The sequence below is a fragment of the Diabrotica virgifera genome, chromosome 1, assembly GCF_917563875.1.
Source record: "Diabrotica virgifera virgifera chromosome 1, PGI_DIABVI_V3a".
Classification (NCBI taxonomy): domain Eukaryota; kingdom Metazoa; phylum Arthropoda; class Insecta; order Coleoptera; family Chrysomelidae; genus Diabrotica; species Diabrotica virgifera.
In genome coordinates this window covers 125031734-125051844 of record NC_065443.1, presented here as the reverse complement: position 1 = coordinate 125051844, position 20111 = coordinate 125031734, and the positions used below count along the sequence as shown (strand labels likewise).

Sequence of the window (20111 nt, the reverse complement as noted above, 5' to 3'; positions counted from 1 at the left end):
CTTTTTGACATACCTCGTATAATATTCAAAGAATTTGATATTTGTTGGTTAAATCTTAGGTTTTGGACCAAGCAGAGCTTTTTATGAAGAATAACTTTTTTTCGTAAAATTAATAATAAAAAAGTTTTCCATATGGATACAACTTACAGGGACATACTGTATATGTGAAGTTTCATATAGATCTGTTATCTCATTCGTTGATTTACATTTTTTTCTGTGCAAAAGGTATATTAGTTTGAAAACCCCAATAAAGGGCTACATTAAAATACAGAACGGTTTCGCTCTAAAGAGAGTATCATCAGTGTTCTAAGCAAGCTCTACATGCTAAGCCACCAAAAATACATGGGTTAAAACCCTTAAAATGCCAACCAAAGGTCTTACATTGGCATATTATATATTAAACCCTGGCGATGGAGAAATTTAAAATTAAATTTCACCCATCGCCAGGGTTTAATAAATAATATGCCAATGTAAGACCTTTGGTCGGCATTTTAAGGGTTTTAACCCATGTATTTTTGGTGGCTTAGCATGTAGAGCTTGCTTAGAACACTGATGATGCTCTCTTTAGAGCGAAAACGTTCTGTATTTTAATGTAGTCCTTTATTGGGGTTTTCAAACTTTTACACAGAAGATCTTTTTCTTCAATGTTTTGTAATTAATGGTATACATCCAGCTACAGGAAAATTTTTCCTTATGGATTTACATTTGTTATATTTTATTTTTCCGAAAAATGCAAGATTGTCTATAAAATGAGAAAGGTTTAGTAAAGGTCTTAGGAATATGATTAGACTATATATGTGAGTAATAATTTGACTAAAGTTTTGGGTTTTAGAAAGCGGTATGCACAATAGGTGCAGTATTCGCTAACACTGAAAAGAATATTTGAATGCGATTTTCTTAGCGTTTAGAAGGATAACAAGATTTTATGCATCTTTTTATCACTATACTCCTTCTACCGAACAGACGGAGTAATCACATGAATAAATCACAATATTTCTTCAAAATACCTTAACTCACTCCCTTGTACACAATACCGATAACAAGGTATTTTGAAGAAATATTGTGATTTATTCATGTGATTACCCCGTCTGTTCGGTAGACGGAGTATAGGAATAAGACTTGGGTCTATCACTTCTTCTTCTTCGTCTAGCCATTCACGTCCACATCTGAACATAAGCCTCTTTAAGTCTTCCTTTCCATTTTTTTTTGTTGTACACTACTTGTAGCCAATTTTTCCCGGCAGTTCGTTTCAGATCATCTGTCCATCTCATAGGAGGTCTGCCACTGGGTCTTTTGTGTTGGTATGGTCTCCAGGTTAGAATTGTTCTGTGCCATTTGTTTAGATCGCTCCTAGCTACATGTCCAGCGTATTCCCATTTCAATTTTAATGATTTTTGTACCACATCGGTGACTTTGGTTTTCTGTCTTATCCATGTGTTTGTTTTCCTGTCCTTAAGTGATATGCCAAGCATTGCTCTTTTCATCGCGTGTTGAGTGCCTCTGAGTATGTTCATTCTTTTTTGTGATTGTCCATGTTTGTGCCCCATATATTATTATCGGAATAATGCATGCATCAAAAACTTTAGATCTAAGATGTAGTTGAATTTGCTGATTTCTGCGTATATAGTTCAGTTTGCCGAATGCTGCCCATGCTAACTTTCTTCTTCTTTTTATTTCTTCCGTTTTTTCTATAACTTTGTCGTTTATTATTGTCACGGTTTCCTCGGAGTGCATGACTTTTGTTTTGTTTAAATTCATTTTCAGTCCTATTTTAGAAGATTCTGTGTGTAGTTCTGAAAGCATGGTTTGCAGTTCTTGTAGGTCGGTAGCTATCAGGATTATGTCATCCGCAAATCGTAGATTACTGAGGTAGCGGCCATTGATGTTTATTCCCTTATATTTCCAATTTAGATTTTTAAACACGTCCTCCAAAACTAAGGTGATCAGTTTGGGTAATAGAGTGTCTCCCTGTTTGACTCCCCTGTTTAATGGTACAGGGTTCGTGTATTCTGTATGTCTATCACAATGGTCCCAAATCACAAGAATAAGTTAAGTACTTCTTCTTCTTTTTTAAGTTCCATCTTCTATCGAAGGTTAGGAAATCATCATGGCAATGCGGACCCTGTTGACTGCCGCTCTAGCGGCATTCAAACATAGCTCTGCACTACTGCATTCGAACCATTCCCGTAAGTTCTTAAGCCAGGATGTTCTTCGTCTTTCCACATTTTGCTTTCCTCGGATTTTGCCTTGCACAATAAGTTGTAATATTGAGCCTTCTCATCACAAGTAAGTACTGGTGTGAACATTTTCTGCATCAGGAACTTGCAAAGCATGCCGCTATGCTGGGTCTGAAAATGAAAGTTTTACCTTTAAAAAGTTGCGGAAAATAAGGAAGATTTGAATTTTCAGAAAAACGAGTCCGATTCAACTCTAAATTTCCTTTTCTCTTTGCATATCTCATATGACATTTAGGGTTAAAATCGTGGTTGAACTTCGCATTGAAATCCGACCGTTTCTACGACAGTATATGGAGTCTTTTAAGACTCCAAACTGCGAATTTTAGCAGGTCATTCATTACTGGTTAAGTCCCTAGATAAATAAAACAAAACCAAAGTTATTCCATGTTCGTAACGTTTCGAGACATTCTGAAAATTACTCGCACTTTAAGCACCATGAAACATGAAACGACGCCATTGGAGCTGATCTACCACTATGTGCTTTATATTTCATCCTGTTTTATATAAATAGACGACAGAGTAATACGTATACCTCAAGACAAACACCATTTCGCAACTGTATATGCGACTCCGAAATCATGAATAACAAATATAATCATTTATTCAGGTAGTGACATTACCAGACAAAATTCTAGAGAAATAAATTGTACGTGAAATGTGGGACTGTTTGAAGTTTTAAGGCGATAATTTGAATAATGGGTGTTTAGGCATTCGGCTTTGATTTTAAATACAGATGTCGACAAATGAGAGCATCCTTACGTTACTTCTTTGCTGCGTTTCCAAATATATCGAGAATAAACCTCAAATTTTCAATTAAACCTCACAAATTAATATTTCGACTGCAGATCCGAGCATTTTTTTTGTCTATATGAAGAATTAAACTATTTTTTTTTTGGAAACAATATATGTACATTATATTCTTCTATGAATTTGAGTATTAAAACATTTTTATATACTGCACTTGTCCTTTGTCCGATCCGAGAAATTTTGTAATCGATTTTAAACATATTTCCCGATTATAGTTGATTTTTTAACCAAGAGGAGTAAACTAAAAAGACAGATTCACACCCAAGAAAGTTACTAGAAAAGTCACCAAATTCATCTTCTTTTTTTGTTGATCGTATCAGCTTTCGATGATAATCTGTACATATTACAGTGGAGTATTACAGTATTACATGATAACAGTGGAGTAAACTTGCCTGCGGTTGGACCAATTAGAAACAAGCATTACGGCGCGGTAAATTTGAATCACTCCTCTTGGTTAAAAAACAAAAAAATAGCTAGGGATTTGAAATTTTCAGAATAGCTCAGAACTCGATGACAATTCAATATTCAACAGCTTTTACATGGATGCATTGAGTTTTATTATTCCAAAAAATCATAGTTATTTTAATACTGTTGCACTAGAACTTATATGCCCAGTATTTATCTCCATACGTAACATCCAATATGGTCTAGTCTAGTGGCTAGGATACTTGGTTTTCACCCAGGAGACTTGGGTTCGATTCCCGGTATAGAAAATCATTTTTGACTTTAAGATTGACATTTTGATTTGTTCTTATAATACATACTTTTTTTAAATTGTAATAAAAACTTTAAAAAATAAAAACGCGTTATTATAAAAAAATTTTTTTTATAAAAGTGTAATTATTTCTTTCCTGGCGGATTCATTTTTTCAAAACACAGTTTTCTGCTGTTACTTTTTTTGATTGTGTGCATAGTTTCTCCTGAGTTTCCGATCCATACAGTAAAGATCTCATCTTTTTGTTGTGTTAACTGATTATGTCTGATGTATTAACTGAATATCGTACTGGAAAAATATAGTTTTATCGTGTAATATCTGTGTTAAGAGCGTAGACGCAAAATTTCGGGCCAATGCTATTTAAATGCATTAATTTTTGTCGAATCCTGAAAAAACTAATAAATTGCTAAAAATAATAATAGTGTCGATCAAATTTGACTCTAGTAAATCACGAAAGAGCTGAGAATATTTAATAAATTTTTATATAAACATGTATGTATTTTTTAAATACGATTATAGATATAATTTTTTCCTATAAAAACTGCGAACATTTTGTTTTTAATTATGCCGTACTTATTTTCTTTTTTTAAGGATATTATTGCTCAACAGATTAAAAAAATATTGGTTGAAAAATTTATTGAGATATAAAATTTTAACTTGCACATTCTGTGTCTCAAACATTTTCCTTTATTTGCGGAAAAGTTTCCTTTATTTCCGGAAACTCGGTATGATCCGTTTAACTTGTAAATTATCTAAGAATTGTGAGTTTGTATATAATTTTTAGAAAAACTTAGCTTATAGTGATCATTTTCTAAATAAAATAGAAAATAATTAATTTTATAATTAGATTGAATTATATAATATAAAATATGTTTATATGTGGTAGATTGATAGAATAAGTAATTTTTGTATTATACCTGTACCATACTAATTGATCTTCTCATAAGTTTGAGCTTCTCGTAAACGTAACGCATTAGAGAAAGGGCATTTACTCATCATAAACTCATTAAATCATTTTTATCGCTACGTTGATTTGATTTTGCCTAAACAATGTTCTAACCGCTTATCCAATTTCTACCGAATATATACATAAAACGAGAACGAACAATTTTGATAGACGTGGAATAGATTTTCCATTACATATTTAATGGACAATTGTGTAGCTATACATTATTCATGGAAACGGTCTAAATCAACGACATTATCGTGATGTGCTTCATGAAATCATAGCTTGATTTAATATTGTAATCAACTCGTCTACTCTACTAGGTTGAAAATTATTGATGTTGGAATTCAGTCTTGACCGTTTATTTAGTTATTCTTTTAAAGCAAGATTTCCCAACCTTCTATCTATCTAGCACTGGTATACCTAGCCGCTTTTCTAGTAATATCGTTTCTCGTGTTTAGTTTCGTGATTTTCGTGATAGTAGTACAATCTTCTCTTTCAGGTGCCATCTTCGCTACGGAGGTTTGCAATCATCATAGCTATTTTAATCTTTGAGGCAGTAGCTCTAAATAGTTGTTTTGCATCCAAACCATTCTCTCAGGTTCTTCAGCCATGAAATTCGTCTTCCGATGCTTCTTCTGCCATCTATCTTGCATTATGAGTCGCAGGATGCCATACTTCTCGCCCCGCATCACATGTTCTAGATACTGTAGTTTTCTTTCTTTAATTGTAAGTTCAACTTCCTTCTCTTTACCTATTCTTCTCAGTACTTCGTTGTTCGTAACTATCTACCCAGGAAACCCTCATAATTCTTCTATAGGTCCACATTTCAAAGGCGTTAAGTGGTCTCATTGTCTCTACATTTAACGCCCATGATTCCAGTCCATAGTATAGTACACTGTATACGTAACATTTTTTTGTTAGGCGTACTTTAAGAGCTAATGTTAAATATTTGCTACATAGGATCTTTTTCATTTTCATAAAATTAGAACGTGCTTTTTCGATTCTGACTTTGATTTCTGCAGTGTAGTCATTATTTTCTGTTATCCAAGTGTTCCTAGGTAAGTGTACCTTTTTACTCTTTCGATCTGCTGGCCCTCTAATATCAAGATTTCGTTAGTATTATGGTTGTTTTTACTAATTTTCATAAACTTCACTGTACAATATTAAATTTATAATACCAAAAAATGTTAGTGAGATGATTTCTGGTAATATCGGTAATCCAGTTTCTGTTTGCTGTTTCAATATTTTCCTTTAATTTCGTCTTTGAGATTCCACTATGTTTGATTGTCATTGTAGAACATAATATTTCACGTGTCTTTGTACGTGCCATATCAGAATTATCCGACGTTGGCGATCACCATTGCGAAGGCTTCTCGATCTTCTGCAATATGGAATAATTATTGTCCTGTATTTGATATCTGGGTCCAGTCACGAATGTTTTTTAACCAAGAAACTTGTCTTCCTACGGCCCTCTATTGTGCCTTTATGGATCAGTTGTAGTACTATATCGATTTCCCCTCACTATATATCCCAGATAAGACATTTTCCATCTTTGTTGACCCTCCTTAGTACTTCCTCAGTAATTTTCCTTGCTGTACAAGGTATCTTCAGCATCCCTGTGTGAATCCACATTTCTAATGCTTCAATTCTGTTCATGGGCGATACTTTTAGTACTGTTCATGCTAATGCACCATACAAAAGTACAAACCAAACATAGCAGTTAACCATTCTTTGTCTTATTTCTAAACTGAGATGATTATTGCAAAGAAAATACTTCGTTTTTATAAAAGTAGTTTTTCACGTGTGCTCAATAGATTTTCCCTTTCTTTCTCATAATGTTCAACGGTTTTCATTATTTTGTGGCATCAGTTTCTCCCTTTCCATAATATTTTCCCTGTTATCTGCGCCGTTTGTTTATCATTTTTAATAAGTTTATTGTTCCTTTAAGGAACTAATAATCTTTTTTTTCTCTCTTATGATAGTATTTGTTTTATGTAGATGTTCTACGTAAATGTTGTTGTATTCGATGGCTGAAGCGTCAGTGATTTTTTTAGTTCATGAGTTTTTTCCTTGAAAGTTTCAACTAAATATTTTTCTTTAGTTTGCTGCTTTTTTTTCCCTTTTCAATACTTTTAACTTTTCAACATTTGACCTATTTTTTATGAAGAGAGAGAGAGAGAGAGAGAAGCATTATTTGCAGTAAATGTGCTAATACAGAGATGTTTAGATGTAAACCAGGACATCTATGTCTGCTTCCTAGATTATAACAAGGCATTCGATACGGGGAAACATAATCCGTTAATAAAACTACTGAGAACAAAGAACATCGACACACGGGATATAAGAATAATAAATAATCTGTATTATGAACAAGAAGCTGTCATAAGAATAAATAATTTAAACACCAATAAAATAAAAATCAAAAGAGGCGTTAGACAGGGCTGTGTCTTGTCGCCATCACTGTTTAATGCATACTCTGAAGAAATATTCAAAAAAGCATTAGAAGATGAAGTAGCAGGCATAAAAATAAATGGCCTACCTATATGTGAAATTAGATACGCCGATGGCACAATGCTAATAGCAGAAACTATTATAGATCTACAAAGAATTTTAGATAAGGTTGTTGCAACGAGTGAGGAATTTGGTCTGTCACTAAACATAAAGAAAACGAAACTAATGGTTACATCAAAGAAAAATATTAGAAACATCAATCTACACGTAAATAATAAAACGATAGAACGAGTTCAGAATTATAACTATTTAGGGACAAACATTAGTGAAACAAACGATTATACCAAATAAGTCCGAATTAGAATAGAAAAGGCTAGAAGTGCATTCACTAATATGAAACAAATATTATGTAGTAGAGACCTCAGCCTAGATCTTAGAAAGCGACTACTAAAATGTTATGTATTTTCTTTTCTTTTGCATGGTGTGGAGACATGGACTCTCAATAAACAATGCCTTAATAGATTGGAAGCATTTGAGATGTGGACGTATCGAAGAATGCTGAGAATCTCCTGGACAGACAGAATAACCAATGAGGAAGTACTAAGGAGAATACAGAACAGCAGGGAGATACTGGATTCCATCAAAATAAGAAAACTTCAATACTTGGGTCATATAACACGTGGTGACAGATAAGAACTCCTAAAATTAATTATGCAGGGAAAGATTCAAGGAAGGCGCAGCATAGGTGGGAGAAAAATGTCCTGGCTGAGAAATCTCAGAGAATGGTTTGGATGCAGCTCAACTGAACTCTTTCGGGCTGTAGTGTCAAAAGTGAGAATAGCAATGATGATTGCCAACCTTCGTCGCGGAAATGGCACTTAAAGAAGAAGAAGGCTCTTCATTTCTTTCCATATCAGCCATTTCTGATTCTCGTTTTTTGTAGCATCTTTAGTGATGCCACAGAACAGTGAAGGTTCCAGGTCTTAAAAGCTTTCTCTCGAGCCTTGTTATGCCAAAATATCTTCTTGTTCATTCCCAAACACCCTTGCATGACCCGGCATCCTTATTAATGACACCTTATTGTCTTTTGCCAGGTTGTTGAGAACATCTTTTTAGGATCTTCATATTTTAAGTCATGTACATTTTAAACAAGCTGTAGAAAACATAAAGCAGTAAGGAGTACACAAAAAAAGAAAATTGTTTTATTTATTTTCTGGTTTTTATTTTTGGCGTTTTGGGATTGTTATGGAATATTTTTTATTATAATGTTTATGTAATATGTCTTCATGCAGAGTTGTTTCTAATAAAGTATTTCTTGTTTAGATAATTTGACTGGCCTGGGCCTAACTACCACCACGACAGCTCGAAGAGACTCCTTCGATCGTAATACATCAGCCTTTTCCCCATCTCTGGAATACAGACAGAAGTGGCCCACGTCATATAACATCGGAAGCAGTCCGAGCCCATTGACGGGAAGCTTAACGCCGCCTCCCACCGCTCCTCTACAACTGGGCGGTCTCGTCAATTCTCGGGTACTATCTGCAGCGCCTGGAGCCGAAGCCAAATACAGAAACTCTGTCGCTGCCGGATTGAACACCACGGCGATTTTCGGGTCTACTAATAGTCTGTTTACGAAGATCAATTCTACGTTAACTACAGTTCCAGCGACGCTAGATAAAGGGCCGCAAGGGAGGTCAAGATTGCTGGAGGATTTCAGAAACAACAGATATCCAAATCTTCAGCTGAGGTAAGAATTAGGTACCACTCCAAAAGTTTAGCTCAATCTAGAAGAATTTTCTCCTTCATTTGATGCTGTGTTCAGTAATTATTGTACGGTTTGTCAAATATGCAATTCCGTTCAGAAATGAATGCCTGGTTGCACCAGCAGATCTTAAGTTTAAGACGTGTCTTCCCAAGTAGCACCGAACGGGTATATTAAAAGCTGCAGGTGTTTTTAAAACCATGTTAAAAGACACTTTAAGTGCAGGCAGTTTTATAGCAAACTTAAAAAGGTTTCTTAAATGGAGACTTTTAAAGACAATTTTAATTAAATGATTCTTTAAACCCATATACTCCATATAAGCCAACAAATTTTTACGTGTGTTATAAATAATAACATTTATTTGGTTATTTCGGACTGTCAAGGTAGAAACACACTGGCGCACCTAACTTTATTGATAATGTTAACAAAAATAGGTCTAAATAACTCACGCGCCCTAAAATGTCTGACTTTTGGCGATTAAAAAATAATAATAATAAAACAATTTAAATCCGAAAAATATTAATTTAAAAGAAATAATTTTATCTATAATTTTCGAATTTATAAATCGAATTTATGTCTTTAAGTCGTTTATTTATAATTTTTATGTAAGCCTTATATTGTTATCTATCATGGCTTTCAGCATCTCCAGAAAGCAGTGTGGCCGAAAACCAAATAAAACTATTTAGTCTATCGACAGAGAATTGTTAGGATCAAATGGTTTTATTTTATACATTTTTAAGAGCATATATCCTACCTAAAAGCAAGGTTGCCTTGGAGTTAAAACCGTTTAGTTTTAATGCTGCTGTCAATAATGCCACTCGGTTTTAATGTGAATCTAATCTTAAAATCGAGGCGTCGTAGTGCTGTGTGTATTGTATTTGAAAAATAAGCCGTAATGACCAGTTCGATTATATTTGAAGTACTTGCGACTTATTTCTTCCATACGAACTGTACTTCCACTTTTTACAACACATTACACCACTGTTTCACTCTAAAACAAATGGCCAACCATTTTGGACAGATGGGAGGGGATGAGTTTAGTTTTATTGTTTCTAACAAGAAGCATAGGTCTTTACGATAACCAAATTGATTCAGTTAAGAGCGTTTGGTTTTAATACAGCCTAATAATTGCTTTTAAGAAAGCAACTTTAAATAAAACTAAAAAGATAGTTTTAAGGCATATGATTTACTGACATAATAGTCTTGAGATCAAGTAGTTTTAATAATAGGTTTTATTAGTCATAGTAGGAGAATCTTTAAAACTGCAATAAAACTAAAAGGTCACAAACTAGAATCTAATAAAACCAAATAGTCCGGAAGTTCTTCATAAAACTGATTAGTTTTAAAGTGAACTGAGAATAAACCATTTTAAAACTACAATAAGACAAATTATCTATTAAGATTAATTAGTCTTATTTGATACGCCTATTAGATAGTTTAAAACTAGTGACAAATGCTGAACAGTTTTAAAGTTTTGGCAGTATAACTGCAAGGTAACTTTAAAACCAGTATCTTCGTATTTATCACAATAAAACCTTTATAAATCTTAAATAAAACTAAAATGTTTTTATTGTGCTACTTGGGTTAAGCTCAGCGTACGAAACATACTCGTTGTACCATTAATTCCTGGTTGCACCAAGAAATCTGAAGCTACAGCTTAGCCCAGCTCAGCTTATAGATCCATAATTTTCGATTTTTATCTAAGCACGTCTTAACTGAGACGAAGTTTAAGATGCAATCCACGTAGCAATCTATTGTGGTAAGCTGAAAATTGATCTAAGACTCAATAGTGCAACGCGTATGTTTAGTAAGCTGAGCTTACGACACGTCTTAAGCTTAAGATCTGTTGGTACAACCAGGCATAAGTCCTGCATACATTTTCAGCTTGCCCCAATTGATTGCCACGTAGACTGCATCTTAAACTTCGTCTCAGTTAAAATGTGCTTCGATACGAATCAAAAATTATGGTACAACGTCATCATCATCATCAGTGGCGTTACAGCTCTTCATGAGCCAAAGCCTTCTTCAGAACAGTCCTCCATTCGCCCCTGTCTCTGGCAACTCTTCTCCATGCTCTAATTCCAATAGATTTTAAATCAGTTTCTATGTTGTCTTGGTACCTAAGTCTCGGTCTTCCTCTTGTTCGTTGTCCTATCGGTCCTCTTCGGTCAAAATCTTTTCTGACTATGGCATCTTCCTCTCGTCTGATTACATAACCTATCCATCAAATGCGTGCTACCTTAATGAATTTTACAACGTCAGGTTCTCCAAAACTTCTATACAACTCAAAAGTTGTAACGCCTGCGCCACAAACCTTCTTTCTTTTATGCCTCCATATATTCGTCTTAGTATTTTCCGCTCAAAACGTTTGAGCAGTTCTTGGCCATTCTGTGTAAGTGATCAGGTTTCTGAACCATATGTTAGCACTGGTCTTATTCGTGTTTTGTATACAGTCATTTTAATTTTTCTAGGCATTTTTGAGGCCATCTGTCTTCTTAAGCCATAGTAACACTTATTGGCGAGCACTATTCTTCTTTTAATTTCTTCACTGACATTGTTATCTTTAGTTATCAGCGAGCCTAAGTATATGAAGGTGTCGACACCTTCCAGTTCTAGGTCATCAATTATTATTCTGGTAGGTGTCGGGTTGCTTGACCTAGTGCAACACATCTATTTGGCCTTTTGAACATTTATATTTAGTCCCATTCTCTGTGCAGATGCTCTTAACGACCGAAATGCTTCAGTCAGAGATTCTGTGGACCTACCTATGATGTCTATGTCATCTGCGTATCCGACAATGGACAGCCTAAGTCTGACGTCACAAATGTCACAAAATTGGAAGGAGCTTATATTGACTTCAAACAATTTTGTTTGTAACGTTAAATTGTCATGAGGAATTGTTCATTTATGTGCTTTGTGTGACAAAATAAGACTTCATTTAGGTATTTCGTTAAAGAAACGTGTTAATTAAGAGATATTTATTCGTTTTTGCTCAGGTGGTTTTTATTTCTTACGTTCTTATCATTGCATTAAATTAACTCACCTGGGCAAAAACGAATAAAAATCTCTTAACTGACACGTTTCTTTAACTAAATACCTAAATGAAAAGTCTTATTATGTCACACAAACCACGTTAACAGTAAATGAAAAATTCCATATGAGTGTTTAACCTTTATAAACAAAATTTTTTGGAGCCAAATATAAGCTCCTCCCAATTTTGTGACGTCAAGACTTAGGATGTCCATTTGTACTGATTTGTCAAAGATAGTACCATTCGTAGTAATCTGGGACTCTCGAATTATTTTTTCTAATGCCAGGTTAAATGAGAGACACGATAGTCCATCGTCTTAGTCCATTTTTGCAATGGAAGGGTCTTGAGTGACACTTAAAGAGAGGCCCTATTTATAAGCTGAGCTGGGCAAAGCTGGAGCTTAAAGTTTGTTGGTGCAACCAGTCATTAACTACTTAAAACTCTTCCTGTCTATTAATAATTCTGTTTATGGAAAATATGCTAGTTTTTCTTTTCAAAGCTTAGGGCCGGTATTTCAATAGCTACTTAAGCTTTTGCTTAGCTAAGCCTGTGTCAAAAGTTAAGGAGAAGCTTAAGCTGGGTGCCGTATTTCCATCATTTCCTTAACTAAACTGATGCTCAACTGTAAAGTTAATTGGTTTGGTACCTCTGAATACGTCAAAATGCCAGAACTAACTTTTCTGAGGTAAAAACCACTACTGTTGACATTTAATTTTATCTTGTCATCATGTTAATTTTGTGTGCATGGTACATGTGTTGTTAGTTTATTGTCGATATTTTTTCTGGTTATATTTTTATTATTATTTTGCATAAGCAATAGATCCGTCTTTGTAATTTTGTTTATTGCATTTCCTAAATGTCAAATTGGAATGTAAGTTTATTTTTGTAAAATAAATATACCTACCAAGCATTGTAGAAATAAATAATTTTCATGTGCCTACACCTTCCAAAAGTAGTAAGAATTCTATTAATCGTTATTACGATTAATAAATTAATAAAAATTATTATTTAATAATCTAATAATAACGTTATTATTCAAAAGTTGGTTTTCAAAATAACTCTATAATTGATAATCTATAGAAATAACCTCAAAAAACAGAAAACAAATTTTAAGCAAAGGCTTAAACCAACTCCCGCGCGAGCTTAAAATTATTTGGTTTAAGCCTAGGCTTAAGCCTCAAATTGAAGTGGAAATACGGGCATCTAAGCTTAAGCAAAGGCTTAAAGTAAGCTTTGGCTTAAGTGAGGTTGGAAATACCGGCCCTTACTCACTAATGTCTCAATTAATGCTTAGTTACCCTTGTTTTTTCATCTTCCAATTGGCGCATTGTTAAAATTATATTTATAAAATCGTCTCTTTGTATTTTTCCCCAATCTTCTTTAAATGTTTGTAGAGGGTGACCCCTATAACGAATTTCAGCAATTTGTTCCTGGAAGAAAAAGGTATTTCGAAATATTTTACCGGGATCTATCTAGTTTAGGAGCTAAACTTCTTGTATTGCCTATCTGTGACGAATATTGGCATTAATTATGGCAATCTTAATCTTATCTGCAGCTGCGCGGAAATGCTGTACATATGTTGTGTTGTTCTTTAACCAGGATGTTCTTCTTCCTGGTCTTCGCTGAACCTTAGTTCTTTTTCATTCTTCTGAGGAAATCTATATTTGTATATTCGATATAGCCACATCTCCAACGCTGCCAATCTTCTGCACTTATCTTCGTTTAAGGACCCCATCGGGTTTAGAAGAAGTTGGTAACAGAGGTATATATTTTCTGGCATCTAATATAAATGTCGCTATGAGGCAATACCTACACCATACCTTTCTCTCTCCGAGTGTAATCTTCAGTTCTTGCACTACCTGTCAGGAATACCCGTCCTAATGGTAATGCCATGTCATATGATGTATGAAGACAGAGTTCTAGCTAGAAAAGACATTTATTTGTATGTACTTTCATTACATAATTATTTGCATTAATTATTATAGTCATCATTAGTTAAAAAAAAACTTGTGATTTTAGGGATTTGGCTAACCACATTGTTGAATTTTCGCAAGATCAACATGGCTCTCGGTTCATCCAACAGAAACTGGAACGAGCCACTGCGACAGAGAAACAGATGGTCTTTAACGAGATCCTTTCCGCTGCTTACAACCTCATGACGGACGTGTTTGGGAACTACGTTATACAGAAGTTCTTCGAATTTGGAACACCGGAGCAGAAGACTACGCTAGCGCAAAAAGTTCGCGGACATGTTTTGCCCTTGGCCTTGCAGATGTACGGTTGTCGAGTCATACAGAAGGCACTGGAGTCTATACCTCCAGAACAACAACAAGAAATCGTTCGAGAGCTAGATGGACACGTTTTGAAGTGTGTTAAAGATCAAAATGGAAACCACGTTGTGCAGAAGTGTATTGAGTGTGTTGATCCCAATGCTTTACAGGTAACAAAATGAAAAATAAAGAAATTCTTTGTTGCAAATATTAATTTGGACTTCTTTGTGTTCTAGTTCATAATTGCTTCATTCTCTGGACAAGTGTACACTTTATCCACCCATCCGTACGGCTGTAGAGTAATCCAGCGCATTTTGGAGCATTGTACACCAGAACAGACGGCGCCAATTTTGGCGGAACTACATCAACATACTGATCAGCTGATCCAAGATCAATTTGGAAACTACGTTATTCAGCATGTGCTAGGTAAGAAAATGTTACACTGTTGTTATGACCACTTATTTGGATATATGCCATGCTATTGGAACTTACGTTCTGACTAGATCACATTCAGTTGCAGTTGCATTTAGAAATTGACTACATTGTGAAATAAATGAAAGAAGGGTTTGGTATAAACTGTACCCTTATCCCTTGCCGTGCTGCTCCTCCATAGGCTGATCAGACACCAGCGTATGCGTTTGAATCATCATCCCTAAAAATAGGGATCATTTCATAAAATAAGTAATAAGTACCTAGATCCTTTGTTTACGGAATTCCACACCTCGAACAATGGCATCCCACCAGTGGCGGCTCCTGGCCTTAGAGACAGGGTCGGCAAGATTTTTTTCTCCTCATATAGGTATACCATCTAATTAAAAGGCTTAAATCATCATAGGAGATTTTTTTGTTTGGTTTACATCTGAATTTGATTTTGAACAACAATGAATATCAAATGGGTTTGGACAAACACTTTCTTAAAGATATTTAAAAGAATATTAAAAGAGTAATCATTTAATAAAGTTCTCAAACCGATTGCTTCACGGATCGAGATATCACCGTTTTCAAAATCGTCGCCTTCGATAATAAAATAAAAAACTTCCAAAAAGCTGTTCACACGAAAATCTGCTGCAGTGAAAACTAACCGAGATTTAAAATTTCATCGCGTCTGACAAACTGTTTGCATTTTTTTTCTCGAAACAAATTGTTCTAAAACAGTAGTCCGTGTAGGCAAGCTAAAATGGCAAGAAAATACGATATTCTTTAATTTTTTTTACAAGTATCCAGCAAAACTATATTCATTCTATGCGCATGATAGTGAGTAAATAAAGCAATAAAGTGCAATAGTTTTAACTTTTGCCTGGAGACCATTCAATTCACCGGACATCACGACAGCGCCGTCGTAAATTTGCCTTACCATTTTATTTTTGATATACATAAATTTTAATCTGATCTCTGACCTGTCCTTTAAAACACCAAAAATATATTCTGCCTTATCGCTTTTACTGACGTCTGTAAAACTTAAAAACCTCGCATAAATATTACCACGTAACGCCTATCGAACAACAATTGATAGTTGTGAATGACATGATAATCAGAAGTTTCATCTACATCTAGCGAAAAGCAAATGGTTTTCAGAATCTCAGATTCAATAACGTTATTTAAAATGTAAGTAATTGATTATATTAGTTCATTCTGTACTGTTTTAGACACGCCGCTAAAGATCTTCGAATCAGAAAAAAAAATTGGAAAATTTCAAATCGTATTTCTTAAACAATTTTATTAGTTCTCTATAATTACTTTGTTTTAAAGAATGCTCCGATTCATCATGTCCCGTAAATGGTAATTCCTGACAACTTAAATAAATTACAATATCAATTAAACGACGTAAAACGGCGTGATTATTTTTTACAATTTCTGCCGATGCTTCCAAATGAAAACTCGGCAGATTTAAATGTGCCGTACCTGCCGCTTAATGCCTACGGAGAGAAATATACGTTTGGTTGCTCTTCGACTCATATTTCGTTGAGTTTTACATGTAAATCGTTAAGCTCGAGATGTCTTGCCGAAAACAGTCAGATGAATGGCTCGGATCATTCATTTTTTGAAAAGTCTCTTATCTTAAAGATCACTTAACGCTCGGATCGGCCGAATCCTTTTATAAACCATGAATAAAATTCAGTCTGTATTATCTGACAGATTTTTTTTTATTTCACAGATACAAATGACATCAACTGTGATTAAATTAAGTATTAAAAAAAGATCTATATCTATAAATGTGTGGGTCGGCACTGCCGACCTTGACCGGCCGCCACTGCATCCCACTGAGCTGAATTTAATAATTAGTCTCAGATATCTAATATTTATTATTTTATTGGCTTACTAATATATTTACTTTGTTTTTAGAGCATGGAAAACCAGAAGACAAATCTCAATTAATCAACAGCGTTAGAGGCAAAGTGTTGGTGCTGAGTCAGCATAAATTTGCCAGCAATGTGGTTGAGAAATGCGTGACACACGCCACAAGAGCAGAAAGAGCACTGCTCATTGAAGAAGTGTGTGGATTTAATGACAAGTAAGTAAAATTTTTGTATACATAACCCTTATATTTTACTGTAATACATTTTCACGATTTTACGAAAAGTTATAGTATCTGGGATGTAACAAGGAGGTTTTTCAATTCTCCCCACAAAGTATTTTATTATCTAACATACTCTCCTCTTAAATGGATTCATTTCTTACAACCAATCTGAAACGCCTGTAGACCTTTCCACAAAAAAGTGTCTTTCTCTGCTAGTCAGGCCTCCACAGCTTATGTCACGACATTGGAAAAAACGACCTTTTAAATTGCTTGTCAGTTTCTTTAGTCGGTTTCTTTAAACCAAATATATAAAGATAGAGACTTATGACAAATAGTAGATCTGGGATCTAGTATTTGTCACATAGGTAGATCTAAGAATAATATTCAATCGAGAGGAAATGGACCATTGAGAAATTGAACACCAAGAAACTTGTCTTAACGATATTTTCGAAACAAAACATGCCAGTCTACGGTCAAACGTGGAGACTAATAGGGAAATAAAGAATCCACGGGAATGGTTGTTATGATGCAAACTCTGAGGATTTGAGAAGGGAAAAATAAGAATCAATCAACAAAAGAATCAGTTAGTGCATGTGAATAGAAGGTACAATAATAGACTATAATAACAGCCCAAGATCATGAACAGCATACACGAGTAGCAGCATCAAAAAATAATACCCATCTCTATCTTTTAAAATACCAAAAAACATGGACTAATGAATTATTAATATTATGGTCTGTGTTAGTGTTTGTAAAAAGCCATTTTAGTAACATTTTCCTTTAACTTTAAGTTTAACTTAATTTCTTACTAAATTAGTTTTAAATATTTACTCAAACGTTTGTTATAAACACATTCCTATGTATACATTTCAATTAGAAATCTGAAATAACTCGAATGAGTATTTTATTGTAGTCATATGTTTGGCAATTCCATTATTTTTTTATTACTATAATTAACGCATCATTATATTACCAATGAAATATTAGGCATGTTGAAATATCTAAAAAAGTTACATTTTATTTATTATCTCTTGCTCCTGCCTTGTCGTCACAAGAATCTCGAAGACCTTATCTAAGGTATTTAACTCTGTACGCCCTCTGTACTGTGGGTATATGATCTGTATGTCCCAGGTCCCTCCTTTCGGGATAAGTCTTTTCCGGATTTTCCGTTTTCAGATCTCTTGGGAATTCTTGCCTTCTTGTTCATAATATCACGTGTCCATTGTAATTTCTCCTCTATGATGATTTTTATTATCTCGGGGTACTATCGCATCAGGTCCAGGCGCTTTTCCTGCTTTGAGCGTTTTGCCAGCTTCCATCACCTCTTCCCTTGTAAATTCAGTCACGGATGTGTTCACTTGGAATGACGTAAATCTTATTTCTTCCTTCTGAAAAAGAGACCTCCGTTCGTCCCTCCGATTCTTCTAGATTTTAAAGAAGCCTCCTGTTCCTTTAAAATACTTGACAACTATTCGGTAGGCGTCTCCGCAGATATAGATAGGTATATAAAAGCCGTCTTTTTTCGCTATTTATTTCTCGCACCTTCTCTTTCTTCATGGCTTTTAAAGTTTCTTATCACTCGATGATCTCTTATCCTCTTTCTTGTGATTTTTCTTCTTAGCTTCTATGTAGCCTCCACCACTAGAGACGACTGTTTGCTCTCCTACCTTATGGACTGCACCTTTCTGCCATATCTTGTATCACTCTTTTAAGTTTCGGGCGTGGCCCACTATCCCTTAAATTTCTGAGTTTTCTCTTGTTAAGATATTTCGAGCTGCTTCTTTTTTTATTTTGTTACGTTTCCTTTGTCTTCACCTTCATTATTTAAAATCAAATAGCGATCTTACATTATTTATAAAATATATTGTTTACAAATAAAAAAGAAAAAATAATGAAGAAGTTATACTTCTGTTATGATTTCAACGAAATTAATATATAAACAGTTTATTTATATTTTATTTAAATATTAAAATAATTTTAATACTACTTTTCAAAAAAATTTATTAAAACAATACCAAAACAATAAAATAAACACATTGAAGAATGCCACAAATGATTTCTGAACAATTTGTCGGAAATTTTTTTAACCAAATACGTATTTTCTGAAGAAAAAAAAATTATATAATAAATATACTTACAATCATAAAATGTATAAAAAAAATAAAAAAATAAAAGTTTCTATTGAGGTTCGAACCCGCTTAAGTTAGCGCAGTTAGTATTGAAATTCATTCATCTTACACTTTTACCCACGGAGACACATGCATCATGTGGAAAGATCGACTAACTAAACGGTTTAAACTTTTGACAGTTCTGAAATTAACCAAATTATTTTGATTTTTGCCGAATTGAAATAATAAAATACAACAAAACATAGAGTAAGAAAACAATATATTAGGTGAATATTGATAGAAATTTAGATAGTAATCAGATTACGTAAATCAAAGCATTAAATACTATTTGGTAGGTTCATTTTAAATTTTCCAAATAGGTAGGTACCTACCTATGTAATTTTTTATTAGGACACTGAAACATTTACAATTATTACGTACCTGTCGCTTTTAAAAACTATTTAAAAAGTCACTAGAATAATTGTAAGCTTGCTTTTTTCTCTGCTATCACAACAATAAAAACTAATATACACAACATTTGTTTATCCATAATCTCCATATTAAACAATTATTGACAGATGATTTTAACACCCAATCAGATCCCGTATAACGTTTGAGCGACTAATACCATACTGTGGTTGTGCGCATGCACCCAGGAAAATAAAAAATCACCCTCGTACCTAAAGAAGTATAACTTCAAAAATGACCTTTAATCTTTTGCATATTTTGTTTATTGCATATTGTTATCACCAAAGGACACCGCACGCATGTTATGGAAAATATAATGTATATAATGTATAATGGAAAGTATAATACTAAAATGAAATAGAATTTACAAGAATTGAATTTTGAATACTAACGGCGTAAATGGATACAAATAAATCTAAAATGGAAATTTAAATAAGTCAGAGAGAAAAAAATTTTCGGAATCGCTACTTCATAAACTTGAGGGCAGAGGCTTATAGATAATAAAGTAGGCATAATTTGGCCAGGCGTACAAAAGTATATAGTTTCTCTAATCAGCTTAGTTCACGCTGGGTAACCTCTTTTCAATAACCACTACACTAATACTATTTATGAATGACAGTTTTATGGACTGATTTCGATAAACTTCAAATACAATTTACGCCGTATTAATTAAAAGGCGCAATGATATGAAATTATTGTAATTTCGAGACCAATATATACATGTAATTTTATTTCATTGAAAGACATTATATTTTGCATAAGATGTGTGCGGTGTCCTTTATTATCTCGGGGTTA

The 20111-nt window shown here is 34.0% G+C and overlaps 1 protein-coding gene across 2 annotated transcripts in view; it reads left to right on the top strand.

Moving 5' to 3' along the window:
• Positions 1-20111, top strand: part of LOC114338763 (maternal protein pumilio) — a 562968-nt gene that overhangs the window by 529946 nt on the left and 12911 nt on the right. For both annotated transcript variants that reach the window (XM_050644170.1, XM_050644161.1), the window contains 4 exons: positions 8483-8906; positions 13972-14392; positions 14459-14648; positions 16566-16734. In XM_050644170.1, the coding sequence (XP_050500127.1) occupies positions 8483-8906; positions 13972-14392; positions 14459-14648; positions 16566-16734 (1204 nt within the window). The remainder of the gene's footprint in view (positions 1-8482; positions 8907-13971; positions 14393-14458; positions 14649-16565; positions 16735-20111) is intronic.